General features: G+C 45.4%; 1 protein-coding gene across 6 annotated transcripts in view; it reads left to right on the top strand.

Annotated features, from left to right (window-relative positions):
• LOC144729790 (uncharacterized) overlaps positions 1–18,247 on the top strand; it is a 283,970-nt gene that overhangs the window by 167,453 nt on the left and 98,270 nt on the right. For all 6 annotated transcript variants that reach the window (XM_078610337.1, XM_078610329.1, XM_078610312.1 and 3 more), the window contains 2 exons: positions 9,041–9,118; positions 9,977–10,084. In XM_078610337.1, the coding sequence (XP_078466463.1) occupies positions 9,041–9,118; positions 9,977–10,084 (186 nt within the window). The remainder of the gene's footprint in view (positions 1–9,040; positions 9,119–9,976; positions 10,085–18,247) is intronic.

The raw sequence follows: 18,247 nt of genomic DNA, 5'->3' as shown, positions 1-18,247 counted from the left end.
CCGTTCACCTCACTAGCGACCAAACCAAACCCGCTCCCAGCCTCTCGATTCTCCTTAAACGTTTGACCTCGGTCAACCGTCGCACGGCCAACGCACAGATCTCCTCCTGCACCAGTGGGACGTAAATGAGAATTCCACCGGCGGCTGCAAAGTGGAGCACATGACAGAGCACGTGGCCACCTCCTCATGGCCCATCACGACCATTCAGTCGTGGCACCGGAATGATCCACCGGCTTACAACCAACGCCTTCGAATGGCTGAAGAACCAAGACATTGATTTATCACTTGTATTGCTCTTCCAATACTCGTTGTTTATCTCTTTAATGTGCCATATTGAAAGAAGAAGAAGACGAAGATTATAGCTGTTGGTTGAATTTGACAGAGCATTACATTCATGATTGTTCTCTGCGAATTCCCTATCCCTGCATCAATCTGATTATTCTGTTATCACTGTAGTAGTGTCTGATGTCTATATTATCACTTGCACTTTAACCCAAGATAAGAACAAACTGTTTTACTGCTAAGCCTGCTCTTGTGAACGATGCCGCAATTACAAGTCGGCAGAGCAAACCAAACTTCTGTCTCCATTCATAAGGGATCAGAGTTCATTGGGCACTTGACTATCTAGCCACCAAAACATCGAATCATCGTTAACCGGGCAGTGGCGGCGCATGCCTCTTAATCCAGCACTGGGGGTGTGGGTTGTTGGATCACCGCGCCAGTGTTGTGAAACTCTTTTCCCGTGGGCATCGAAGTAGCATATTCTGACTCGCCAGGAGAAGGCGGTACGACAAGTGGACTAATCACCGCCTGTTTCCATATTTACGTGGGATAGAGCATTGCCCCTGTTGTGCAAGGCATGGGTTATCGACCAGGTGGTCCGGTTTCCACCAACTTGGTACAATAAACACAACCAATCAATGATTGGCTGATAAACGTCTAAAATTAAAAACCCAATGCAGGACCCTCATAAAAAAGAGTCCTATGACTCAGTGTGGGTTTGCCTGGATAATCAAGTAAAATATTATTATAACCAATGAACCCTACACTAAAATTTTAACTGCACCTCTGCACTGTCTCAATTTGTGCTAATGTTTCAAAACTATTATCGTCAAATGTATTTTTTGGATAAGTTTGGAAAATAGAATAGAAATTAAATTAGATAATCATGCCCACATTTAGATTGCGTATGTGTTACAACTAATTTAATATAAATGTCTGACCTATATTGGAAATGCCTCTGACATATGCAACTCGTGAAGGCATGCGTTATTAAATTATGAGCCAGACTTGGCATTGTAAACAGGCAGAAGTTGCTCGTACCCAAGCAATAGAAAAATCCTCTTGCTTAACTGTCGGTCATTATTCCGTAAATCCTGAACAGATGCCAGACACCAGACATCGAGAGAGAGCCATGAAAATCTGTAAATGTCCTATTCACCGGGTCAGCTGACTTTCAGAACTGTTTACAATCCGTGACGACCTTTATCAATAAATGTGGTCTTTCCCAACTGTCAGTTTCTGTTAATGGTGCATTTTTTTGCAGCGGTGTATTTATTTCTACTGTCAGCTAGATATAATAATAATAATACAGCTTCATTTGGACCACCAGTAACTGTGTGAGTTCATTGATAAGCGTGTGAGACACCGTTGGACGTATTCGAGCACGGGAGACTCTAATAATGAAACTCATAACACAATATAAAACGGTTGCACAGCACCGTCATGGAATGCAAAAAGTCGACATTTGTTGGGCCCAGCATGAATGGTTGCTGGTGCCAGGGACATGTTCATATGTGAACTTATTTGTGCTGCATTAAAAAAGGCAGCGCATGTGGTGCCACCGTGGTGTATGCAGAGTGGTAGAAAGGTAGATGTGAGTGCAGGGGGAGGGGAGGTGGGGTTGTGGAATGTATGTATGTTGAACTTCTTCCGCACCGTACGTAGCCACCTGTGCTAATCGGAGGTGTGGTGGTGGTGGTGGTGATGATGATTTAGGGCCCAGTTGACCACTGAATCTCTCCGGAGAGCTTTGCTTCGAGTGGCAATGGTGACTGGGAGTTGGCAGTGATTTTGCAGGAGATGCTGCGATACTTTCTCTGTTAATTTCACTGCCACGGCAAAAGTCTATATGAATTCTATCATCTTACGGGAAATGTTATTGTGTGGAATTTTAGCTTTTTTCCCTTGATAAATGCATTATCTCACAAGTTATTTTCGGAGACGAGGCAAACTTCATACAGGCATCGACTAGGAAAGCACCACCGCATGTACAATGAGGCTGTGTTAGCTTAAATGGAATTTGCAATTAATCCAGTGGAAGGCACCATTCGGCTTGTTAAATTGAAAGGATTTGAGTTTCGTTGTTCGGTATTGGCGAGCCCAATATTTACCGGCGTGCACGTTCGGTGTCGGCCAGCCTTGCACGTTCATGTTCATTCGATGTTACATTTTTGTTGTTTTGCTTTAACATGCGGGCCTCCTCTCCAGTCGGAGAGAATTTCAAGTTGCAGTCTGCTGAAAAGTATGCACATCGTGGGACGTGTTTAAAAGGATATATCTTTCACTTTCGCGTGCGCTCGTTGACATGTCCTCGCCGTTAATGATCTAGCCTGCATAACTGCCCCATAGATGTAGCTTCGCTAATTGAACGGTCTGCCCAAAGGCATTCAAACAGCGACGCAAGCCATGTCGCACGATGTCTTTACTCGCGCTTTAACGTCTCATTATCAATAGCAACGAGTGTGGGAGCTTGTATCAAACATGTGCTGGATTCCTTTTGAGGGAAATTGTATCCCTGTAGGGATGTCTCATTAACTTTCCACAGCTGCACGTAAAAAAAAAACTAATCTATTACCACAGTGGCTATTAAAGCGCTGCTAAGCAAGCTTTTTGGGCAAACACAGCATTTCTGCCCCTCATAAGGTTTCAAAAATGTTCTGTTGAAATTCGCTGTTTATGGTGGATTGTGTTTTTGGTAAATGGAAGAAGTACAGTGTTGCTTCTGTTTTCGAGCACAAGAAAGGGCCCTCCATTTCAAAATGGCAGTTAGTTTTGGAGGGATTGCGGAAAGGGCGCACAATCGTCAATCCGTCGGTCATCTAATTTGGAATTTGATGTTCACATGGCACAGAATGTGCACGGGGGTCACAGTTGTCAGTTGAAACATTCTGGCTCAATTACAGAAGGCGGCTGAGCTGTGTCAGGGAAAAGGAGACGGACAACAAGGGGGCAGTTGTGTGCTGCGGGGCGTATGCATGAGGGTGGGGATTGACACGAGAAGTTTGAAACCTCACGCGAAGGCCCGCTGTTTAAAATGCACAATTCTGAGGGTAGCGCGAATGACAAAGTCGGAAAAGGCCGCAAAATGCAGCGGTGATTTGCACGGGATCTATCGCCCTGCGCAAATTGCATTTTCAAGATGGCTGCACCCAACATGCACTGCAGATGACTTTTGGTTGCGTGCAATGCTCCGTGCGGTGATGTTGGTCGCAACATCCAGGCAGTCCGTATCTTCGCCGCTTGGTCGACGGAGAATTATAATTTAGACAGCGCAAAAAATAAAGCAATCGTGGCTGTGCTCGCCGATGCTGCTACAAAAATGTAACACGTAATTAATGAACTTTCAGACAGAAAACAAATGCATGCCATCAGTGAATCGGAGGATCATTTATTCCATTTGCCCATAAACCTTCTAGTTGTTTTTTTATGCACTGTAATTTAACAGTACATATACGCTGTATGTTTATTTTCTAAATAACACAGAGGCAGCCAGTCTTCTAAGTTTATACGGAGACTGCTAGGCCATTAGCTGCACAAAGCTGCCTTTATCCTCATGGTTAGCTGCCTGTGCTTGCATCTGCTGGTCGGTGAGGGAGAAATGTGGCTCCCATTCGCGATGTCCACAAAGCCTGCAATAGCAGTGCACCTCCCCAGGGCCTGCGAATTTGCTCATTATGCTGCGTCTACAATTTATTGTATGAAAAGTTACAGCACGATGACCTAAACAACGTTTATTCTTGGAGATGCTTTTTTCTAGTAAGGTTTTGAGGTGGGCGTTAACCCGCGAGATCCCTGAGCCTGATGCTTGAGCCTCGTGTGAGCTACAGAAGATGAGAAATTAAACTATGAACTAAACATTTTTTTAAATTATTTTACCAGGTAAGGCCCCACTGAGCAACGTAGCTCTTTTTCAGAAGCGACCCGGCCACAAATGATAGCTCAACGAAGTGGGCTTATCGTGTCGATATTTATAGCAGTCAAATACTCTAAACGTATGTTGATTCTAAATGTGGAGGGGAAAACTGGAGGACCCGGAGAAAAGTCCACGTGACCACAGGGAGAACATGCAAACTCCAAATATACAGCAGGTGTCAGGGTTGAGATCGAACCCTCGACTTCCTGTATACCAGGCGAGGCAGATAACGTCTCGCCACCAGGGTACCCATGAGGATATCAGTGTGGCACATTACCCATGATTCCTTTAAAATCATTATTGTCTTATCGACAGACATGTTCTTCACCTGAGGACGGCTGCTTGCGTTGTGGCCGAAACGTCGTGAGAATTATTTTATTATGTTTTATTTTTATTATTTTATTACTTCCCTTCTACGTGACTTTACCGAAAGAACCAAAAAGATGAATCCCTGCAGTCACGAAAGCTTTAAATCGAAACATCATTATTGTTACGTTTGCTTACCTGGGAAAGCCTGAGTCTATTTCTCAGGAGGGTCCTGCCAGGTTTTTCACAGGAGGGGGAGATGTTTCTGCTGTGTGTAATCTCCAATTGAATAATTTTGATGGATTATTTTTTTGCATTGGGATGTTTGGTCAGTACCAGATACCTTGTACGTTTTTTTTGCTATGGAAGGAAATTGGAGTACCCAGAGGAAACCCGTGCAGAAGCAGAGGAGATATACAAACTCCACACAGAAAGTCGCGAGAGTTTAGGAATTGAACAGGAGTGTTACAACTGCACCACCGTGCAGCCATGTAATATGTCATGCATACAATCGATAGCAGAGCTATCGATTGTAATTATTCTCTGCATAAGTCCTCTTTCAGAAGAAGTCGGGTGCCAACTTGCCACTGGTATAGAGTGCATTCACATCCAACCTGTGTTATGCTGCACCCTAATCTAATGTTGATCATGACTGAATGCTCTATAGTAGCCTCTACATGCAGTATTTGCAGACATACTTGTATGTATGTTGAACTTCTTTTGCATAATACATAGCCAACCGTGCGAATTGGAGACTTGCATCCTCTCTGGCAGTGTTCTTCATTGCAAGGCCCGCGGGCCACTGGTGGCGGCCCCTGGTGGCCTTTAGTGCAGCCCCTGACCTCTGGCCCCAGACAATACACAACATAATGTGAAAGCACCCCCCCTCCCCCCCCAAGCATCATCGTGCTGTCAAACCCCAACGGTTTCAAATGTGTGGCGGCCCTCACTGATGATGTCTCATCGGCGAAAGTGCCTCCCCACCTCCACCCCCTCTGAAAATGTGTGAAGAACGCTGCTCTATGAAGTTGTAGAGAGGACTTGCTTGTAGGAGTGAGAGTCTGTTCGTGGGATGTGGAGGGATATGTGGGTGTGGATACTGTCGGGTTTTTTCGCTCGCTAGCTCATTAAGATGTGACTGGCAGTTCATTTGCGTTCTACGGGGCGGTGACACGGGCCAGCTGTAGTGCGTTTTTTTCGCTTGTTGCAGAGGTTCGCGAGTCGAGCGGCCGCCCCTGGTTTTTACTTCCGGTGTGTGTTCACCGAACAACGCTTCGCGACGCCTGCTTTTTACAGTGGACGTTAAAGATCCAGTGGCATTGCGCAAAATAACGGCACAAATTAAAAAATTACACTGCAAGTTACGTACGCACTTGGGATCACGCGTAGCAACATCGTCCCCTGCTGTGCAACTCCTCCTGCAGACTGTGCCTGTGTAACACGACGCCTTCCTTCCTGATATTGCTGCGCTTTAATAATGCTACCAATACCAAATGTACAAAATGATTATTAAGTATATATTTAATTATGTCTTAAGCTATTGGGCTGATCTCCCAGTTAATGTCACTCCCTTCCCGTTCCCAGCCCTGTTTGGGACCGTGTTGTCTGGCTAGGAGATGTTAACTACCTCGCCTGGTATACAGGAGGTCGTGGGTTCGATCCCGACCCTGACGCCTGCTGTATATTTGGAGTTTGCGTGTTCTCCCCATGGTCACATAGATTTTTCTCCGGGTCCTCCGGTTTTTCCCTCCGCATTTAGAATCAACGTCACGCGTTTAGAGTATTTGGCTGCTCTACATTTCCACGTGATGATAAGCCACTTCGTTGAACTAGAATTGTGTTAGGTCACTTCTGAAAAAGAGCTGTATAGCTCAGTGGGCCTATGTGGTAAAACGTAACATATTTTTGTTAGTTTTTAATAGTTGGTATACTGAGTTGTAATATAATAGGACATCTTATCAGTCCCTCCAGAAAAACGCGGAGTTTTTTGGTGATTGTTGCGGGCAAAAATCGTTGATTATGCGGCACGTTTTCTTAAAAAATGCGATGGAATATGCGGGATATTTATGCAATTTTATGCGATTAAATTGCGGGAACTTGCAAAAATTGCGGGAACTTGCAAAAACTGCGGGAACTTGCAAAAACTGCGGTTTGATGAAAGAGAGAAAAAAAAGTGATTCCCCCAACACCCTATTCACTAGGCTACTACTTTAATGTAATGAGTCATTTCTTATTACTTCCTATGATAAGCAAGCATACTACATCACAGAAAGTGCTGGGAATATTTAAGTTCTCATCTTGTTTTATTTCAGACCTTAACAAACAGATGGCTCAAACTTACAAAACATTGAGTCGAACAAGTTCTGTAGCTTTACAAAATGAATATGCTACAACTTCTGTAAAAATGAATAAATAAAATATTAAAAAATAAAATGTGTGCTTCCTGTTTTACAGAGGTAGCTATACAAAACAGACATCTTCTGTTAAAATAAGTGTTTTCAGTGCACAGTAACGTAAGCAATACAGTAACAGTACAGTCTTACAGTAATGTAAATTTACATACTACTAACAAAAAAGTGCAATCTTACAACTGCTTTGCGCGGTCTTTTGCGCTTATGTTTGTTGGCAAATGAGAAAGATTTGCGGGCTTCATCATGGTTTCATTGGCATCGCGGGGTTTGCAGCTTTTCAATGATGTCGCGTAATGAGTGACGTCACTTCATAACGTTCCCATGGCAACAGGGGAAATGGCTGCGCTTGTGTGAAGTAAACGCAACATTTTTCAACTTTCTGCTAAGATATATGTGACTTTTTGCAACGAAAATGCGGGGATTATGAAATCATGCAAGCCCGCATATTTTGCGCGCGGAAATCTGCAATTTATGCGGCGAAAGTGCGGCGTATTTGAAAAAACGCGCCCCCCGCATAAATATGCGGACTTTGGCTGATTTTGCGTGGAATCATGCAATCGCATAATCGCGTTTTTCTGGAGGGACTGTCTTATACTGACAGGGCACAACTCACGTATTTTTATTATTACATTTATTGTGATGGCTTCACCTCAATGTAACACATGGCCACACTTTGTGAGGAGGTGAATTTATCAATATTTGCAAGGGAATATTTGTCAATGTTGATCCAAACATGCAGAGAAGAGAGTAAACAAAACCAATGGATAGACATGAATGACCTGGTGGCTGGAGTGGGAGCTCATTCTTACGTATGTATGATGTGGGTTGTGTAACAGCAGTTGTTGGGTACTGTTTTCCTGCAGTGTTTTGGTTATATGGTAGGTGTGCGTAATGCTTTAAGTATCCCAATGACTAAGCCGGATGTGGGTTTGCTCAAGCATGTATTTGCTTTGTTAAAAGATAATTTGGTGGCTGGTAAACACTTGTTTGTATATACTTTGTTCACGTTAGTTTGACTTGCACTGATCTGAGCAATAATTAGCTTGGGAGGTTAAACATTGGCCTCCCGTCATCAGCCATTCCGCCTCTGCCACGTGGGGTAGCCAAGAGATACCCAGACCCCAGTGCACTCGTGGCTGAGCGGGGACCGTGAGACCGGTTTACAGTTTTTGGATGAAGCCAACAGACATAAATTTAGGCACCAAAATATTTCGGATTATCTGGAAACACAAAAAAAATCTTGCGTTTCGGAATGATACGACAGGATGCCAAAGCGGTGTCGGGTAACATCGGGTGACATCACTTTCGGGAGCAAAAAATTCAAGTTTGACGATTATGTAATGTAAATGATCTGCAGTGCAATCAACAATCGATATTAATTCTATGACCATCGTACAATCACTAACTATAGCTTATGAGGCTGCCAAACTAGTGCCAAAGAAATCTGCATGCCAAACCACTGGGTTATTTAAAAAGAAAATAGCTTTTAGGGTCAAAATCCCAACGAAGAGCAATGTGTGTGGGCTAGGACAATTTCTTTCACAGGCAGATGGAGCGCAAGGGTGCTGTAAGGGTTGGCTAAGTACGGTGCGAAAGAAGTTCAACTTATGGGCAGCACCTCGCCACTTGAGCAACCCACGTGTTGGTTGGGCGAGGCGTTTCTCAGACATCTAGCATACACTTGATGTTCGTTTTGACCTACAGAAAAGCTACCTGTGGTTTCTGTCAAAAGCATGTAAATGCATCTATATGACGGTTTCTTCGCTGTTTGTTGGTTGTGCCCAAGACATGAGGAGCCAATTTACCGCACCCAAGCGACCTACCCTTCCCACACACCAACACTCACACGCGTTATAAATCATGGTCAAAACGGATGCGTCTAGGAGGGCGTGTATTATTTAAAAAAACTTTTGCGAGGTGCAATTCACGTTTGGAAACATGAATTTTTAAACGAGGGAAGTGCGAGCGGCCGGGTACGATGCTGAGCGGTCGCTGTCGTTGCGCGTGTCGCCGTGGTGATGCAACGCACGGTTTCCGTGGATATGCTGAGCGAGAGCGTCGTGGCGGCGGCGGCTCCTGTTGCCGTGACGAGCGTTTCTGCGCGCGCCCCGTGTCCGTGCGTGCGCAGGGAGTCATCAACGACCTGAGGATCAGCACGGAACCATCGGCGGCCAGGCAGCACTGCGAGGATGACGACGTGCTGGAAGTGAGTGCCCCGATGATGGCCCCCGACAATGACCCCCGACAATGACCCTGAACGATGGCCCCCGCGATGGCCCCCAAGATGCACCACCCGGCCAACTTTCTCTCGGAAAGAGAGGCAGTGGTCGGAGCGCCCGGTGACGCCCCTCCGTGTGCCTCTAGTGGGCCGCGATGTCGAGTTCACCCGTCGGAGAGCCCTGCGTGGTGCAGCGCTGAGTTCGATTCACGGTCGCCAGCTAACCAGTGTGGAGAAGTTTTGGTCAAAGCAACCCCTACGGCCGACACGGTGTGGGGAGGCCTTCATCCAGCAGTGGATTGACAAAAGGCCATAAATTACGATTATATTTTGTTCAAACAGTGGTCATGGCCTTGGTCGCCAAAATGACTAAGTGAAACAAACAAACAAAAAGTACAGCAACCAAGCAAACACAAATCAGAACAACAACGTTTGCATCGCATGAGAAGTTGCAATTAGTGCACAAACACAAATCAATGCCAATGAATAGACTCCCTGCAGCACACATTGGCTTGGGAAGAATATCCCAAGACCGATCATAGTAGAGTTACAAAGTAGGTTACGGAAACATCAACCAGATATAAGGTGACCATTGCACTAACATGTCAACAGACAAGTTTTAATGTCAAAAGCAGGGCACAGCTGCAAGCTACTTGAGCGACTGACCTTTTCCAACTTGTTGTAGATCTCTTTTACGAGCTCGATGAATTCTGAAAATCTTCAAAATACCGCGAAAAATACAAACGGTGCCGAGTGTTCCCGCCGGGAGTGTGAAACGGTGCCGAGTGTTGCCTCTGCGAGCACCGTTGTGTTTGGTGACGAGCTCGCTGTGCGGGACGTGTCCAGGCCTCTGGGGGTGACCAGAGCGGAGATGGCGACATCGATGGGGACACGCCCCCCCTGCCTGCACCGTCCATCGACAGCCCAACGCCAACCGCGCCCACGGTGCCCAAGGTGAGGATGCCCGGAGCAGAGAATAACTCGGACGTGTCGGCATCACATGTCTCCCGACCACCCCGTCGGTGGGGGAACAGACGAATGTATCTTGTGATTCAAAAATGTTTATAAAAAAAAAATCATAAAACGCAATGTTAATTTGCATCAATACACCCCGATACACACATCGACTCCCACACACACATATGGACTTACACACAGACATATCGACTAACACACACATATATATTGACTCACACACACACATCGACTCACACACACATATATCGACGCACACACACACATCGACTTACGCACACACACATAGATGCACACAGACACATTGACTTATCGACTCGCATACACACATCGACTTACACACTCACATATCGACGCACACACACACATAGACTCGCACACACATGGAACTACACACACACAAACATATGGACTTACACACACACACATATCGACTAATCACACATGGACTTACACACGCACCAGCTTCATAGCGCAGCACGCTAACCGCTACAATACTACTCCCCACAAACATGGACCTACACACACATATGGACTTACACACACACACACATGGACTCACACGCACACATATCGACGTACACACACATCAACTGACACACATCGAAACACACACACAAACACATCGACTTACACACACACGTCGACTTGCAAACGCACATGGATTCACGCAGACACATTTCGACGTACACATGCACACACATCGACTGACATACATGGACCTACACACACACACATAAACTTAAACACACACCGCGCACACACACATGGAGGTACACAAACAAACACAGCGACTGTCACACACACACATTGACTCGCATACACATTGACGCGCACACACGGACTCGCACAGACACAACGCACACACATATATGGACTCACGCGCACACATGGACGTACACACGCACACTCTAACTTGTATATAGACTAAATAAGTTTGTAAATAATAGTTTTCTATGTACGTGACTTTCGCAAAAGAAGCAAGGGAGAGGGGAAATGCACACATGTATGATAAGTAATTAGGAGCGACTGCGAGGGTGTTCCACCATTTTGGTGCAAACATTTGGCGCGAGCAACAGCGGCAAATGAATGAAAGTCAACAAATACAAAATGAACCTCACCTACCTGTAACTATGAGCAGACGAGCACCAATCAAGCGTAATTGACATAACGTCACTGCTCAACCCCCCTACTGAATGGGAAAGTGTAAATATGATAGAATGTAATTGAGTATATTTATTGGTTTGCCTCTGTGCAGTAAGTGATATTGCATGGCTGCTTATGTCTGAAGAGTACAGAGAAAGGCTATTCTTCATAAATATTGGTTCATCCCTGTCATTAAATCTTCTAACCTATAATAGGCAATTTGTAATGAGTAAACAGTCATGATAATAAATGTTTGAAGGGAGCTGTAAATCTGTGTGTTACCCTGCGCAGTGTCCACACGAAAGAGAATTCCCCCCTCACCGAACGCGTGTGACTTGGATAGGGTCGAGCATGCGGTAGCTAATTAATAAATAAGCAAAAACAGCATTAAATCGCGAATGAAACTACTTTAAAGGTGACGGACGCGAAATTGGAATAGCGCTGGCTCAGCACGCGGCTTATGGCGTGGTACCTGGCAACTTTTTTTAAACGTAAACCCCACGGTTTGCAAGCCAAATCCTTCACAAGTTTCGGCCACACACACAGACACACAGAGACACATACACAGACACACACACACACAGAGAGACAGACAGGCAATGACATTTATAGGTAAGATTGTAAACAGAATGTCTCTTTTATGGGTAAAACTATTTGGTAAATTTTTTTTGGGGGGGCACGGTTTCAAAAGAATCCAATGATTAATCGCACACACAAATCTAGAGGAAGTGCACTGTGCAGGTCACATGGAAGTCGTTGCGTGGCTATTATTAACATTCTAGACGGTGCCTGTGAAATTTCATTGGTACAACCACCCCACCTGCAAACCCCAGGGCTGGTTTGCACGGGCCCTAGAGATCACTGGGCTCTCCCTCACTCGCACCCACTGCTCACAGGTGCCCCAGGACAGAGAGCTTACTCAGCCAGGTAGGAGCTCCACACGAGGAATTGCAGTTTACAAAGGCCTACTCTTTGGGGCTGTAAACGGCAAACATGTCATTGAGACATTACAAAAGATTGCATTGAAATTATACTATAAAAAATAATGCCGGCAGTATCTTTTTTTTATCGGTAGATACCCGTGTGCCATCTGTGTGATAAAAAATAGCGCACGCCACTTAGTTTTACCTGGCGCTGCTCTGACACGTGTCTGTGCTGTCAAATGCAAATTATCTCCTTGTGGCTTATTAAGGTGTTTGTTGAATACCCGTCGGGCGCAAGCAGACTTGCACTCCTGCATATTGCGAGATTAGTTGGATGGGCCTTCTTTAAACAGCTGATCTTGTTTGCTTTCAGCACATCCCGAGTTTGATGTTTCCAATCATTATTATCACTTTGACGTTACTAAGTACAAGTGCCATTGCGCTTACGGTGACAGCTGGAGTAAATGTCAGTGTCAGTACCAAGGACAACCACTCTGCCATGTAATCAGTATTACGTTCATAACCTGTAAGAAAGAGTACTGCAGCAGAGAGAAAAGCCTTTGGGCATTAATTTCCGTTTTGGATATGAAGATGTAAATGTGTCAAAAGAAAGTTGTTCCTCCGGTGCATATTTCCAACCTGGACATATGGATTGGAAACACGGTACAAAAATGTCAAATGGAAAAGGAGTTGAAAATCGCACGATATGCATGGTAACACAGACTTGGCTTTGAATAACACACGACATATACATCAGAGAGCAAACAAACACACTCGTGACTTCACGCGCTGTTGAGAAAATCAAACAAAAAAAACGTTCAGGACAAGCGGCTCGAATGAATAAATGCTGATATAGTCGACTTGCTGATGGAATGGCGGAGGGACGAGTATGGTTAGGGAGAGATGGGGCAACACAGTGATGGACGTGAGGACTTATGATGCATTGTTACTGTGATAGAGTGTCAGGATGGCACAGTGGGTGACACTCATGGCTCACACGAAGAAGGTGATGGGTTCGATTCCCGACTGGTGCCTTTCTATGTGGATCTTTTGTTATGTTCTTCTCCTGTTCTGCATGGGTTTCCTCCAGGTATTAAAGTTTTCTCCCATAGATATAACATCATAAACTGTAACTGATATTGGCCAAACATCCTAATGTTGAAAGATTACCTGCAAACAATTGGGATCACACACAGCAACAACATTACCCCCTTATTGTGAATAACTTGGCAGGACCCTCCTGAAAAAGTCTTGAGACTCAGTGAAGCGTTCTTGTGTTAACAAGCATCATACAATAATCGGACAGGAAGTGATTATTGCAATAATTGGGCTCTGGGGTGGTGAGATGTTAGCTACCTCGTCTGGTATACAGAAGGTCATGGGTATGATCCCGACCCTGACGCCTGTATATTTGGAGTTTGCATGTTTCCCCCTAAGTCGCGTTGATTTTTCTCCAGGTCCTCCGGTTTTTCCTTCCACATTTAGAATCAACATGTGTTTATAGTATTGAGCTTCTATAAATTTCCACGCAACAAGCCGCTTCGTTGGGCTATCATTTGTGGCCAGGTCGCTTCTGAAAAAGAGCTATATCGCTCAGTGGGCCTTACCTGGTAAATTATAAAGTAGTTTAGTTTATCATAGGATGATCTTCATCCAGCAGTAAATAATCTACTGCATCGGCAAAATGTTTGGAGCACACCAACATTTCCCTTCGTCGTTCAGTGATTGCACACTGTTGTGAATCGGTGCGATTGTGGTGGGGCCCGTCTCCAGCGTGGGTGCTGTCAGCACAGTCTGTGCGGCCGTGGGCTGTGGTTATATCGAGCCCACGCGGAGGAGACACAGCCGTTGCGCTCCGTTGCGCAGCGACATATCGTCTAGGTGTTACCCGTCTGGTGAAACTTGGTTTCGGTCAAATCTTCAGCCACACTCGTATCACCTAACTGACAATTTTATGAATTTACCACATCTACTTTTATGGTGAAAGACCCAACGCTGAAAATCCCTGATTTTGATATTATGCGAAGCTCATGGTCCACCCTTAACCGCATCCGCACAAACCATGGCGAATGCAGATACCTGATGCACAAATGGAAAATTTAAAACTCTCCAATGTGTGACTGTGGTCACCCAGAACAGGCCATGCAATGTGTAACAACACAATGCCCCATTCACAAACACGATGGAGACATCACAGCAATGATACACTCTCCGCTGCTCCTGATGTGGTTGTCTGGGTTTGACCACCTGAATGTGAAATTATAGTTGTTGCTCTGCATCTACATCAGCCATACAAAATAAGAAGATCTACTTTATTGGTGAAGCATTGCTTTGCTGCTTAAATGAGTACTCCAGAAATTCCGTCTGGAAGAAAAGCAACGTTTAATTCGTGTGAACCAGCTTCTCGTAATTTCACCGAGCGTGGGTAACTTGAGGCTGTTATTATTTTCCAGTAGCCAGGGCTGGTGCTGCATGTGGTTAATCCTTGATGTCACGATTGTCGTGTCACGGTGCAATGTGCAGCCACAAAACGACACTTGGCAAACTTTGGCTTATACACGCTTGTAATCTCACAAGCCAGAATGGGCATCGAAATTCGACATCTCTGACTGCCAACTGCCTTGAAACCTTGTTAGCAAAGTCCTTTGCTGCATAGCATTCAATAATATGTTCGCCACATGCCTGCCTCGTGTGCGATTTGACATATGATAGAAATATATACAGTACTTGCAATTGCTTATCATCTTTGCAGGCCCCTATGTTTTTATTTATTTTTTCTGTAATGTTATTTTGATGTGGCTGATGCCCACTTAGCTCATGAAAAGCACATGGAAAGTTTGTTCGGGCGGAGTTCTGACCGGACTGCTATTTTCCACGTGTTCTTATTTAAGTACTTAGCCAACAGCTTCATTGGAATTTAAGGCCAGAACAGCATCTGTGGAAATAGGAAACAAAAACATTCCACCACACAGTGCCCATGCACGTACATACTGCCCTTTGGACACGCATTTGATTGGGCTCGGCTCTTCCGCTCCCATCCTTCCTTCTGTCGAGACGCTCGTTGGCTGAGACGTTCCGTTGCTCAGCTGCTCCGGAGTTTCCTCCGTTGCCTTTAACTGCAGTCGGCGCACCACCACGGCACGCTTGGTAAACATTTCCACTGGGCTTCTGAAGCAAGGGATATAAAACCTCGTTTGTCAAAGTAGGATTCGTAGAGAGTTGGCAAACGTGAGTCATTCTGGAAGAATAATTTGGCTGCATCTGAGATCTCCTTTTCAGATGACGTTTCGTCTAGCGATGAGGATCGCCAACAGGCTCGGAGCAGGTGGCGTGGATACGCACGCAGAGAACAACAGTCACCCCAGGCTGCACCAATGGACCCGAACACTCATTGAAATATATAAACCCTATATGCCACGGTGGAAACCTGGAATCTGTCTCTTTCGAGCTTCCCTCTTTGGAGAGAAGACCCGGTGGATCATGTGTTGTGACCCTCCGGAACCTACTGGGCAGCAAGGCAGGCAGGAGGTCCCATAGATGTAGCTGCTCAACCAGAGCTACGAATGCTTTGATACTTGTATTGCCTTTGTACTATCTTGATTTGAAGCTTTCGTGACTGCAGGAATCCATACTCTTTGGTTCTTTCGGTAAAGTCACGTAGGTAGAAAATAAAATTAATCGCGACGTTTCGGGCGCAACACAAGCGTCCATCATCAGGTGGGAAAGCTTGGTCTGCTGCTGAAGCAGACTGTTTTAAAAGGTTTGAAATGGGTGTAGCCCAAGGGTCATAAAGAATTGGCCGGGGCTAGTGATGTTAATGTGAGAAATTAGCATGTAACTGTAAGCTAGGAGAGCGGCCTCCTAGACGAGGGCACGGAAGTGGCTTTGTCTCTGTACTGTTCACCTTTTGGCATTCTGTGGTTCAAAACTGGTGAGGCAAGGCCATAAAGAAGCCTGTCTCTGGTGTAGGCCAATCAGTTTCAATGACAATGGATGTATTATCAGAGCATGTTCGTTTCCATGTTTTGCCACAGGTACGTGTGGTTAATTCAGACTTTGATGCCTTTGCATTAGGTGTGTCTGTTTTGGTGTTTGAACATCTCAACACCCCCTGTCTTGTTGCCCGAAAGGGGTAAACGCATATTCGTATTATTTCATCATTCATTTTTAATGCTGGCAAAAAGGGTCCCATAGATAGGAGGTGGCCTCACAGACGGTCGGTTCTTCAGCCTGTCTGCTTGGACCTTTGAGTGTCACCCCCTTTGTGGGCTTTCTTCAATATGATAAACACTTCTTCAACAAAATCGAATTGGGCCCAGCATCTCCATGCAGGAACCTTCTAAAGCAGGCCTGACACTCCGTGGGGGCTTTTTCTGGAGAAACAAAAACTGACATTTATTCTGCTTTGGGAATTTGTATGTTGTGTGAATTTATGACAGCTCGATAAAAACAATGATGAATACTAATAATGTTCCCAATATGGAAATGAATTATCTTAACCCGCAATCAAATTTTTTTTGACAAGAAGGTGCATGGGATGAAGGCCCTACTTGCAATTATACTTTATTGATGGTGATGAATAGATCGTTATTGATGTAAATCCTGTAGGCTCATTTTCTTCTTAGGAATTATGATTGGAGCAAACGTTACAGTATCTGTGGGAATTGAATATTTACAGAAATTGACTGTGCTGCAAAGTTCATTGTGAAAGATTCTGTAATATTACAAGGGTGAAATATGAATATCAAAATAAATAAATAAGTCCCCTAATAAACTATAAATAATGATCCTATTCACCATATCGGTGTAACTATTAACTAAACTATTTTTTATTTGAAAACGATTTGTATTTTACCAGATAAAGCTCATTGAGCAATGTAGCTCTTCATCAGAAGCGACCTGGCCACAAATGATATCTCAGTGAAGCGGCTTATCATGTGGAAATGTATAGCAGCCACATACTCTCAAAGCATGCTTCTAAATGTGCAAAGAAAAACCGGAGAACCTGGAGAAAGATCCACGCGACCACGGCGAGAACATGCAAACTCCAAATATACAGTGTCAGGGTCGGGATCGAACCCACGACGTCCTGTATATCAGGCGAGATGGTTAACATCTCGCCACTGAGCAGTACACACGATATACAGCTCAATAGAATAATTATTAATAATATTCCCAAAATTTTTATTAATTCTCTTAACCCGTGCTATCAACTAGCACTGATATGAAGCCATGTGCGCTCATTGTGCACACACCCTGCCAAGTGGTGTTGCCTCTGCTGCCCCTCCTGCAGCCTACCCTCCATGCATGCACATACACCCTTTGGGAGGGTAACGTAGCTATTTCCATGTGCTCCGTGACCGAGACAGCTGCCGATATGAGTTTAGGGAGCAAACTGCAGCATGGCATGCCGGCTCAGATGGTTTGTGAGGGGCCTGTCCCTAGAGCACATGGTTCTCAGGCTGAGCACGTAGAAAAAGATAGACATTCCCAGGGAATGGGAGAGGGGGCTTTGTATCTGTGGAGGACTTAAGGGAGGAGCCGAGGCTTGTGCCAGTTTTTGGGATATACAGTTTGTAATTGATTACTTTGGTTTCTGTTTCAGGTCATGGGAAAGTTTTTAAACTGTTTTTTTAATAGGCCACTCGAAATGGCGTCCAGTAAGGATGTACGCTAGACAAATCATAATCAGACTTTTTACTCCGACTTGGAGGAATTCGATGAGCTATGAAGCTCTTTTTTGCAGATGTCCAGCATGGAGTCAGGAAATGCACCCCGCGAGCCTCTCCCACAGACACCTGTCCTCTGACCAGCAGCGTGCCCCCTCGTGCACAGCGTGCGTTGCGCGCGGCTCTCCTCCGTGGTCGCCGTGCCGCTGTCCCGACGCTGGCGAGCTCCGTGCAAGCCCGGGCACGTGGGCACGTGGGCACGTGGGCACGTGGGCACGTGGGCACGTGGGCACGTGGGCACGTGGGCACGTGGGCACGTGGGCACGTGGGCACGTGGGCACGTGGGCACGTGGGCACGTGGGCACGTGGGCACGTGGGCACGTGGGCACGTGGGCACGTGGGCA

The sequence above is a fragment of the Lampetra planeri genome, chromosome 2 (assembly GCF_965212315.1).
Source record: "Lampetra planeri chromosome 2, kcLamPlan1.2.h2, whole genome shotgun sequence".
NCBI lineage: Eukaryota > Metazoa > Chordata > Hyperoartia > Petromyzontiformes > Petromyzontidae > Lampetra > Lampetra planeri.
Note: the sequence above shows the minus strand (reverse complement) of the source record. Positions and strands in the feature narration are given on the sequence as shown.